This window comes from Zingiber officinale, chromosome 3B (genome assembly GCF_018446385.1).
Source record: "Zingiber officinale cultivar Zhangliang chromosome 3B, Zo_v1.1, whole genome shotgun sequence".
Classification (NCBI taxonomy): Eukaryota; Viridiplantae; Streptophyta; class Magnoliopsida; order Zingiberales; family Zingiberaceae; genus Zingiber; species Zingiber officinale.
Window position 1 is genome coordinate 39,302,225 of NC_055991.1, and position 11,858 is coordinate 39,314,082.

At 40.1% G+C, this 11,858-nt stretch overlaps 2 protein-coding genes across 2 annotated transcripts; both read right to left on the reverse strand.

The window, feature by feature from the left end:
- Positions 1-1,658: 1,658 nt before the first annotated feature.
- LOC122054829 lies at positions 1,659-2,324 on the reverse strand. The gene has a single exon (XM_042616258.1). The coding sequence runs from the start codon at positions 2,322-2,324 to the stop codon at positions 1,659-1,661; it is 666 nt and encodes a 221-aa protein (XP_042472192.1).
- A 655-nt stretch (positions 2,325-2,979) lies between these two features.
- LOC122054830 (BURP domain-containing protein 6-like) lies at positions 2,980-3,318 on the reverse strand. Its single transcript, XM_042616259.1, has one exon. It carries the CDS (start codon positions 3,316-3,318, stop codon positions 2,980-2,982), a length of 339 nt encoding a protein of 112 aa, XP_042472193.1.
- Between the last annotated feature and the right edge of the window lie 8,540 nt (positions 3,319-11,858).

Consider the following 11,858-nt stretch of genomic DNA (forward strand, 5'->3'; position numbering starts at 1 on the left):
TCACTGTCTTCTTCATCAATACCAACCACTTCCTTAGTGTTGGCGTAGATATCAGCAATGGATCTAAAACAGATTGGTCCTTTATAAGAATCGGGAGAGTTTGTTATCGAAGGTGAGGAAGCTGTATGAGTGTTCGATGATGGTGTAAATGGACTTGACGCTCCTGTCATGGGTACCACGGCTATTGCCGGTGTTATGACATCTTCCGCTGGGGCCTCAATGTCTGCTGTAACAATCACCTCGTCGGTGCCGAATGCATCCACCACCATAAACTCTGGTACCTTTTCTTCATTGTTGGCACCTGCATTCCATGTCCATTCACAATTTTCTCGAAACATCACATCTCTACTTACTTGTAGCTTGCCATGCCTTGGATCAAATAGACGATGAGCTTTGCAGCCTTCCTCGACACCCAAGTATACAATGAGTGAGCTTCTGTCGTCAAGTTTCTTGAGGTGAGGGGTTGTATTTTTCACATATGCAACACAACCGAACACTCTCAAGTGGGCGAGATGTGGCTTTCTCCCCATCCAAGCTTCAAATGGTGTGCGCTCTCCTAGTGCCTTAGTTGGGAGACGGTTTAACAGATAGACAACATGCCTAACCGCCTCTCCCCAGAACCTTGGTGGCATATGTGTACCCTTGAGGAGAGATCTTGCCATGGCCATCACGGTGCGATTACGGCGCTCCACAACACCATTTTTTTGGGGTGTGTAGGGAGCTGTGAGATGTCGCTCGATTCCTTCATTTTCATAGAACTGAGTGAACTCCGTGGATAGAAATTCGTCGCCCCGGTCTGTTCGGAGTGTTTTGATCTTGTATTCAGTCTTGTTCTCCGTCAATAATTTGAACTTCTTGAATGCTCGGAATGCATCATTCTTTGCTGCCAATATAAACACCCACATCCACCTTGTGAAATCATCAACAATCAGAAGGAAGTACTTGTTACCGGCTAGTGTACATGGTGAGATTGACCCACAAATATCAGCATGGATAAGTTCCAACGGCTTCTCCGCTCTAAAGTTTGCTTGGCACAGGAATGACGACCTTGCATGCTTGGCGATCACACACATCTCGCAAAGCTTGTTCAGCTGGGGCAATAGAGGCACATCAACCGCCAATTTCTTCTCCCCTAATAGCTTCAAGTCATGGAAATTGACATGTCGGAGCCTTGTATGCCATAACCAAGTTGGGTCTTCTAGGCTTGCTCGGAGACAGACTTGATTGAATGTCTTCAAGGTTATCTTGTATAAGCGATTTTGTGTTCGCTTTACCAGCATCAAGAGCTTCCCGCTCCTATCAATCACCTTCATGGTATCTCTTTCCATGTGCACCTTGTTCCCAGTTTCTGTCAATTGACCGAGACTTATGATATTATTACAAAGTTTCAGAATGTAGTATACCTCGTGGAGAGACTTCTGATTGCCGTTCTTGCATTCGAACACAACCGTCCCCTTGCCCATGATCTCAATGGTTGATCCATCGCTAAACCTCACCCTCCCAGTGATGGTTTCATCTAGTTCTTGAAACTTCTCGCGATGGCCAGTCATGTGGTTACTGGCACCGTTGTCAAGGTACCAAGCGTCTTTATCTCCTTTATTAACACCGCGGTACATCTCCGGTAGCAACCTATCTTCACTAAGCAGAATGGTATCCTGCTACTCACGCCTAGTGTCAGACTCCTCGTGGGACACGGTCATCATCAGTGCTGGCTCTTCATCGGTGGCACAAGTGAGGTGAGCCTCATCATCACGATGCTTGTTGTAGCATTCGGATGCATAATGTCCCATTTTCTCACAATTGAAACACTTTATACAACTCTTGTCACGAGTGCCTCTGCCGTTGCTGCTAGTGCCTCCTGCACTGTCTTGGCTCGGCGTACCACGACCACGATTGCACCCCCGCCCACGCCCACGCCATTTTCCACGACTAGGGCTGCTGGACCCACTCCCCTTGCCTCCTGACGAAGTGTCCACGTTGCTCCCCTTCTGTCGCATTTGCCATTTGGCATGAGTAAGTAGGAGCTCACCTTCAATGCCGTTGGTGTTGCCGCGTAATTGTAGTGTTCGTTCCTCATACGCCTTCTGTCGCCCAATAGTCTCCTCAAATGGTATTGTCTCAAGATCGTGAAACTGTTCAATACCGACAACAATAGGGAAGAACTTATTAGGGATAGAATCAAGCAACTTCTTTACCAAAGAGGAATCTTTAAGCGTGGCACCAAGAGTGGATAACTTGCTGCTCATGGAGCTGAGTTTGCCAGGAAACTCATCAATCGTCTCGGTCTCCTTCATCCGAAGGGTGTCAAACTTGCTCTTCAACATTTGTACGCGTGCCTTCTTCACCCGATCACTACCAAGGTACCTCGTCTTGAGGCTGTCCTAGACTTCCTTCGTCGTCTTCTTTTTTGCAATATGGAGAAGGATGTCTTCGGGGATACATTGCAAGATGTATGCACGCGCCTTTTTGTCCTTCTTATATCTACTTGGGCTCCTTCCACTGTCTCCACCGCCTCCCAGACTCCCTGGGCATCAAGAATCGCCTCTGTCTTTATTGCCCACACAGTGTAATTATGAGGGCTTAGCATCGGATAGGGAAATGACACTCCACCGTTCTCCTTCGCAGTAACTTGTGGGATGCCAGACATTTTTATGGAATCGTGGATTCTTGGGTGTTCTATAATGCCAAAGCTCTGATACCAGATGTTGGCATAGAATCGGATAGGATATATAGCACACCCAAAGCACAGAGCACACAAGAAGAATAGGACAAATAAAAATTTAACTTAGGAAAGAAAACTTTACATTGAGATACTTTCTACACGCCTCTACGCCCCCCCTTTAAATACATCACAAATGATAAGAGCAAAGACTACGAGAACCATAAAAATAGGATCGGCTAGGACCAGATGAATAAAAATAGGAAGACCGAGTAATAAGAAATTATCAAGAAAATAAATAAAAATAAAAATAAAATAAACTAGCGATGTGGTCTGGATTTTTTTCTCACAGCCAGAGCCGAGACGGCGAAGTCGACCATGGATTCGATGGAGGTGGCACAGTGCTTCGTCTCCCTTGCATTCGCAGTGCGCTCGCACCGTTCCAGGGTCGCGCTAATATCCCGGGCTTCCTTTGAGTTAGGGTCGACGGCGAGAAGCGCGAGGACATTGGGGAGCTTGTTGGAGGAGAATGGGAGGGCGTCGGCCACGCAGCGAGGGAGGAGGTCGGCATGATTGGGGATGGATCGCTTGAATTGCAAGTCGAAGGTGGCTCCTGGAAACAGGTCATTCTCGAGGAAGAACAGAGACTGAGAGGACATTTCGCAGAGTTGCACTGCGTTGGCGGCGTTGTAGTAAAAGGAGGTGACTCTGGGAACCACCACTTCCTCTTCGGACTCATCTCTGCAATATATATATATATATATATATATATATATATATATATATATATATATATATGTTAACAAGATGATATCGTAATAAAAATATATATGGATAAAAATCAATGAACCAGGGGGGTGAAGGAGGTCATGGATGCAGCTAGGGATATATAGGAGTGTTCGGGAGGGCAGTTTTCCAATAGAGCTTCGGCGACGAAGCAAGTGCAACTGATGGATGGGCTACGAGTCCGGCGAGGAGCTGCAACCATTTCAATCAATTCAAAATTCATGCGCACATACAAACGTCATACAAGGCAAATCTATTGAATTAGATTACTGACTGATTCAACCAAACAAGTTCCGTTGATTAATAATACTACGAGTGGTATGAATTTTCTCACCCCGAGGAAGAAGAGGATGAGCTGGTTCGCCATGAACAATATAATGCAGGTAGAAATTGAGGATTGGTAGATGGTTCATGGATACACACTTTGGCTCACGTATATAGAGAAGTGGGGAAGCTGAAAGATTTTCTTCGTTCGCACGCATTTCACGTTGTATTAATATATTTCTTATATATGAAAATATTTCTGCCAATCAATCTTGTACAGTGCGTTGCTTTGAATTATATATGCAGAAAATGGATAAATCGGATAACGGGAAAAAGAAATTTAGGAGGCAAAGAACACTAATCATGTAAGCGGGAAAGACGGCTCGCTAGGTAAGTGTTTCTAGTATTCCAATGAAGATTCCTCATTGCTAAGAATAATTTGAAAGCGCTCCTGTGTATTGAAAAAAAACATTAGCAATTAGGTTAGGAAAGAGGTTCTCGGTGTAAATTAAACATTCCAACACTAAAGTCACTGATCTGGTTGAATGTGATGAGCAGTGGTGAATAATAGTAGTGGATGTGTAGAATTACGTAGCCTCATGTAATGTAAGCGTTGTTGGTTGGTCCAAGGAAGATCGTACCGGTTTCACTGTACAAAACTTTAGTACAAGTGTCGAACCTTTTCCTAAACAACCTATTGTGTTCTTTAGAAGTTAAATTAAGAATCACAAACAGAACTTAACATTATTGATTCCAAATTTAACTTATCTGTTCTTAATGGTTTTGACTAAGATCGCAAGTGGAACTTAACACTATTGATCCAAATCCACCAATGTTATAAATTCAATTAAATATTAATTTCCATAATTGGCTTCCAGGTTAAACATGGTGAGACACTAGGCCTTCTTGGATATGGGAGCAACCACCACTTCCTAGACAAAGCCTTTTAAGTAAAGCTAATATTTAATTTCCTTATATAACTCTAGGTTTAACCAAAAGGAACAATCGAATAACAAATTCAAAAAATAAACAAAAAAAAACACAACTTCGAAACAAATTCGAAACTCTAGAATCATATGCCTCTTGTGTTTGGAACTCTAACAAAGAAGAACTAGTATGATGCGGAAAATAATTACTAGTTATACCTTTCTTTGTAAGCAAATAACCTCTAGATTTTTTGCCGTATTCCTCTTCTTATCTCGGACGTTATGTGGGCAACGATCTACTGAGATGAGAACCACTCAAACCCTTCTTCTCCAAGCAAGTTTCGGCCACCACCAAGTCTCCAAGAGATGTAGAGGTTTGGCCGCCACCACCAAGCTCCAAGGGATGCAAGAAACAAAATCTCATTTCTCTCCTTCTTCTCCTAGCTAGAACCGGCCACCAATAAGTGCTCCAAGAGAGATGAAAACCGACCACTTAAGGAAGAAGAGAAAAGGAGCGGAAGAAACTCTAGGGCCGGCCACCACCAAGGAAGAGAGGGAGGAAAAATAGAATAGAGTTGTTAGCCATGAAGGCACCCCTACCCCCTCTTTTATAATCCTTGGTCTTGGCAAATAAGGAAAATTTAAATAAAAACTTCCTTATTACTTTGCCATGAAAAGGAAAATTTAATTTTATTAAAACCAAATTCCTTTTCTTAAACAATATGGTCGGTCACCTTAAGAGCTTCCAAAACTAGGTAAGTTTTAAACAAAATTAAAACTTCCTTATTTGTTTCCAGAAATAAAAATTTCTCTAATAATTTATCCCTTCATGGTTGGTTATAAAAGGAAATATATAAATTAAAATTTCTCTATTAAAACATGTGGATAATTTCCAAAAAAGAAAGTTATCTTTAAAATTAAAATCTCCTTACAATCTACAAATAAGGAAAAATATCAAATCTTTTTTTTAATCCTCTGTAGAAACTTATAAAAGGAAATATTTAATTTTAAACTCTCTTTTTAAATCATGAACATAATTGCAAAAAAGAATTTTTTTTCTCAAAATTAAAATCTTCCTTTCAATTTGCAAATAAGGAAAGATATCAAATCTTTTCTTAATCTTTTGTAGAAAGCTATAAAAGAAAAAATTTATAATTTTAAAACTCTCTTTGAAATCATGAATGTGGTTACAAAAAAGGAAAGTTTTCTCAAAATTAAAATCTTCCTTTTAATCTACAAATAAGGAAAGATTTCAAATCCTTTCTTAATCTTTTGTAGAAAGTTATAAAAGGAAAGATTTAAATTTTAAACTCTCTTTTAAAACCATGGAATCCACATAAGAAAAATTTAAAATAAAATCCCTTTTATTTTATATGTGGCCGGCACACCTAGCTTGGACTCCAAGCTAGGGCCGACCACTAATCTTGGCTCAATCTTTGGGTCTTGGCTGGCCCTAGCTTGGGCTCCAAGCTAGCTTGGCCGGCCACCAAAGAGTGGGTAAGAAGGTGGGTATAGGGACCGAGAGGAGGAATTGGTTTTGGTCTCCCGTGTTCGCCCCGAACACCCAACTTAATTTCATCAATAATAATTCATACCACTAAAGAATTATTATTGAACTACCGCACCAATCCCAAATTACATTTTGGGCTCCTTCTTATTATTAGTGTGTTAGTCTCCCTGTGTTTAAGATGTCGAATGCCCACTAATTAAATGAGTTACCAACAACTATCTTTAATTAATATCTTAGTCCAAGAGTAGTACCACTCAACCTTATCGTCATGTCTGACTAAGTCCACCTGCAGGGTTTAACATAACAATCCTTATGAGCTCCTCTTGGGGACATTATCAACCTAGATTACTAGGACACCGTTTCCTTCTATAATCAACAACACACACTATAAGTAATATCATTTACCAACTTATCAGGCCTTTTGATTTATCGAGCTAAATCTCACCCTTTGATAAGTTAAAGAAATGAATACTAAATATATGTGCTTGTTATTATATTAGGATTAAGAGCACACACTTCCATAATAACTAAGGATTTGTTCTTTTATTAAGTCAGTATAAAAAGAACTTTCCTTAAATGGTCATGCTCAATACACTTAGAGTGTACTAGTATAATTTATTAGTCAAGATAAACTAATACCTAATTACACTACGACTATTCCAATGGTTTATTCCTTTCCTTTTTAGTCGTGAGCTACTGTTTATAATTTATAAAGAACCGATAACACAATCTCCTGTGTGTTACACCACACACCGTGTTATCTACAATATAAATTAATTGAATGACTACACTTAGTATATATAAATGTAGATACTTGACCAATGTGATTCTTATTTCTAAATAAATATTTATACAAAAGCTAGGCTTTTAGTATATACTCTAACAATCTCCCACTTATACTAAAAGACTATGTTACCATAAATGCTGTCATACATCTAATTCCCAACCTTTCAACATGCCCATCAAAAGCTCTTGCCTTAAGGACCTTAGTGAAAGGATCTACAGGTTATCACCTGATGCAATCTAGGCGACAACAACTTCTCCTCGTTATACGATGTCTCGTATTGGGTGGTACTTACGCTCTATTGTGTTTACTTGCCTTATGGACTTATGGTTTCTTCGAGTTTGCTACTGCATCTTATTATCACAAAAAATTGTAATAATTTTTGGACAAACCAGAAATCATATCTAAGTTCATCTTAAGGTTACTTGAGCCATTTAGTTTCTATGGCTGCCTCAGAGGCTGCCACATACTCAGCTTTTATGGTGGAGTCCGAAAAATAACTATGCTTAATACTTCTCCATTGTTATGGCTTTACCTCCTAAAGTAAACACAAAAACCCCGAGGTTGACTTACTATTGTCCCTATATGATTAGAAGTCAAAATCCTTGTAACCCACAGGGTTCAAATTATCTGCCTTGTAAACTAGCATATAATCTCTAGTCCCTCTAAGGTACTTCAATATATACTTTACAGCAGTTCAATGTCCCCGTCCTGGATTACTTTGATATCTTCTTATCATGCCCACGGCAAAGCAGATACCCGATCTCGTGCCTAGCATACATTAGGCTTCCGATAGCTGAAGCATAAGGAACTGTCTTCATATCCTCTATCTCCTTTGATGTCTTCAGAGACATCTCTTTAGATAAAGATTCTCCATGCCCAAAAGGTAGAAAAACCTTTCATGGAGTCTTGCATGCTAAAATGAGCTAGGATAGTATGAAGCTCGGGATAAGCACAATATTCTTTTCTAATGATCCCTTTGATCCCAAGAATATGTGTGTATTCTCCCAAGTCCTTCAAATCGAATTGTTTGGACAACTATACCCTTACTTCCGATAACACTTTGATATTGTTTCCAACTATCAAAAATGTCATCTACGTATAGTACAAGAAATACCACCACGTTTCCATCACACTTCTTGTATACACAAGACTTATCCGGTAACTAAATCCATAAGACTGGATTACAACCGGATGTTCCAAGACCTTGAAGCTTGCTTCAGTCCATAGATTGATTGAGCTTACATACAAGATGCTCTTTTGCCCTTTGCAATGAATCCCTCTGGTTGCTTCATATGGATATTTTCTTCAAGACTTCCATTAAGGAAAGCTGTCTTGACATCCATTTGCTAAATCTCATAATCCATATGAGCAGCAATAAATAAAAGATTCTGGATAGACTTAAGCATGACTACTGGTGAAAAGGTTTCCTTTTCCAACAAGCTTTGCTTGAAGGTTTTCACCTTCCCGTCTGTCATTCTTTTCCTTTTGTAGACTTAATTACACCCAATAACTTTTACACCATTTGGTGGTTCTACAAGCTTCCAGACTTACATAGATTATATTGCTCTTTGCCAAGATGTTGCATCTTTATCTTGGAGTGCTTTATCATGTGACTAGGGATTGGGTTCATGTTGACCAGGGATCAAGTCCAAAGACTCTCCCAAAACATGAATCTTTCAGGTTGCTTAACAACCCTCCCACTACGACAAGACACTGTCTACAATTGTGTATCATTTGTGATACGTGTTGCAGTTTCTTGTGATATTTCATCTTGTACAGTTGGTACTAGATTAGATGTGTCCTTTATTATTTCCTTAAGAACAAATTTACTTATGTGTTAGTGGTTCATTACATAGTCCTCTTCTAAAAATCAGGCATTGGTGCTTAACCATGACCTTCTGATTTTTAGGACTATAAAGCTTCTTTCGTTTCTCTAGGATAACCCATAAATAAGTGAACTCCTGTCTAACTTATCAGTGTCTCCCTTCAGCACATGTGTTGGACTACCCCAAATCTGAATATACTTCAGATTAGGCTTACGCCTATTCTGTAATTCTATGGGGTAGAGAGTTCTGATTTGGAAGTTACTATGTTCACTTCCATTTCCAGAGTATATCCTCAAAATGAATTTATAAATAACTCATCATCGATCCAATCATTTCCATAAGAGTCTTATTCCTTCATTCCATTACACCATTATGTTGGGGTGTACTAGGTGTAGTCAGTTGGGATGGAATCCCGACTACTGATAAGTGACTCCTAAACTTTCTTAAGAGGTACTTGCCACTACGATCTCACCGTAGTGTCTTGATACTTTTACCTTGACGCTTCTCCACATCAGCGTTGTACTCTTTGAACTCATCAAAGCACTCAGACTTGCAGTGTGTCAAGTAAATGTACCTGTATCTCGAATAGTCATCTATAAAAGAGACAAAATATTCAAAAACCACCTCTTGCCTGGATAGTCATAGGTCCACACAAATCAGAATGAACCAATTTCAACACATCTTTAGCTTTATACCCCTCAAATATAAAAAGCCTCTTGGTCATTTTCCCTTCCAAGCAAGACTCGCAGGTTGGAAAGTTTTCCATCACCAATGAACCCAAAAGTTCATCGGCTATTATCCTTTGAATCCTACTCAAGTTAATATGACCTAGCCTTAGATGATTGGTTCATTTTCGAAGGTTACTTTCTCTTATTAGAGTTAGAAGACATGTTATTAATTTCCATTAGTTGCATCATGAGAATTATTGGATTTAAATTGCCAACCAACATACTAGAATAGATAACTTCCCTATTTGATAATAACTTTGTCATCAAAATAGACAGAATATCCATAGTTTTAGAAATTGAAATTAAGTTCATTCTAAAACTTAGTATGTAAAGACAATTTCTTAAAATCCATATATTATTCCTATTAAAGGATAAACATCTCCCACTGCAATAGCTGCTACTTTTACAGCAGTGCCCATGTGGATGGTGATTTATATAGTTGTCGGGTTTCCTGGAACCCCTGGAATGAATTGTAGACATGATCAGTGGTTCCCGTATCTACACACCAGGTACTGGTAGATAACACCACTAAACATGTTCAACAACTAATGAATAAAATTCACCTATATTGTTCTTAGTTCTGAGAGGATAGTCCACCTTAATGTCCAAGTTGTGTTTCCAATCATAATTGGGACTACTATGTCTATTCTATAGTATAACAACTAGGGGATTGACTAACATTTGAAATCCTAAGAATCATAAAATAAACTGTTGGTGCGGTTAGCACTAACGATTTAACCCAGGTTTTGATGAATGACAAATAGGTTAAGTTAGTTTTGTTGTTGTCTGACACTTTGATCGAGTGTGCAGGAGAAGTCCAGACAGGTCGACGGGCTGACCGGATGTCTGGCACGAAGTCCAGCTAGGTCGACGGGCTGACCGGATAGCTGGCAAGAAGTCCAAGCGGGTCGACGGGCTGACCGGACGCTTGGTGAGAAGTCCAGCTAGGTCGACGGGCTGACCGGATAGCTGGCGAGAAGTCCAAACGGGTGGCAGGTAAGCAAGGTAAGTCACTGGAAGGGAGTGACTGCGAGGACGCGTTCCCGGGAAGGGAACATTAGGCGTCGATCCGGCTTAGATCCATTTCGGATATCTAAGTCGAGATCGTGACTAGATTCCGGTCTCGGAAAGATGGAATCTAAGTCATACTATTTTTGCTAATTCATACTCACTTTGCTTTTGCTAACAATCTATGTTGCAGGGTAAATTTGCCTCCGGACTAACGTTTGTCTTGTAGGACGGATTCTGCGGGAAAACAGGGTCCGGGCGCCCGGAAGGGATCCGGGCGCCCGGGAGGGAAATTTCATCCTGATCGCGCGTCGCCACGTGGAGCTCGCTGGTTGGACTTGCCACGTCTCACCAGGGCGCCCGGAAGGCATCCAGGGCGCCCCGAGCCTCATATAAAAGAAGGGTCAGAGGAGAGCTTCAGAACAACAACGAAAAGAAAAGTCTTCCACTGCTCTGCACTTCTGCGACGCTAACAAAGCTCCGACACTACGCTCCTTTCTTGTCTTTATTGTCGGTATTTGTTTTTCATTTTCATTAGCATTCATTGTACTGTTTTTTGTAATCATTATTTCGAATTGCTAGTGAATTGCCCAACGAAAGTACTCACGGAGTACGGGCCTTCGAGTAGGAGTCGTTACAGGCTCCGAACGAAGTAAAACCATTGTGTCTATTTTACTTTTCCGCTGCGTTTAAACTCTTGTTTTTTCGAATCGATATTCACCCCCCCTCTATCGAATCTAACGGTCCTACATAAACTTTGGTCAAGACTCTAAATTTAGAATAATATTAAATCCTCAAACAATACTATTTTTACCAACACCTCAAAACACTGTGAATTTTGCATGCCACGTTGTGTGGATGTATACAAAATCAAACAGTTGTAAGGGGAGGGTTTTACCCATTAACTATCTTGTCAATCTAAATTTATGATAAATAAAATTACCTCAAACACCGTGAATTTTGTATGCCACGTTAGTGTGGACGTATACAAATTCAAACATTTATAGGAGGGGGTTTTACCCATTAATTTTATTATCTTGTCAACCTAGTTTTATGACAAATTAATAGTTGGTTTCCCTTTGGTCACACAAGTAATAGCAGTGACTCCGTTGGGGAGGATACTATTAGATGCATCTAAGTGTATACCATTACTTTGATACTAAGTCCATTAAATAGAATTGTGTCCCTTCAGTTGGAGAAGATCACACACATTCTAAATAATTTCCTATAACCATCCATTAAGGAAGTTTGATCTAGTGATCCGTAAACAAACTCATCCGTTGTGGAGGGAGGCACTCAGAGCCAACACGCAAGCTTGTTGCATCACTTACAAATCAATAATCGAGACCGTGGGATTTATATAC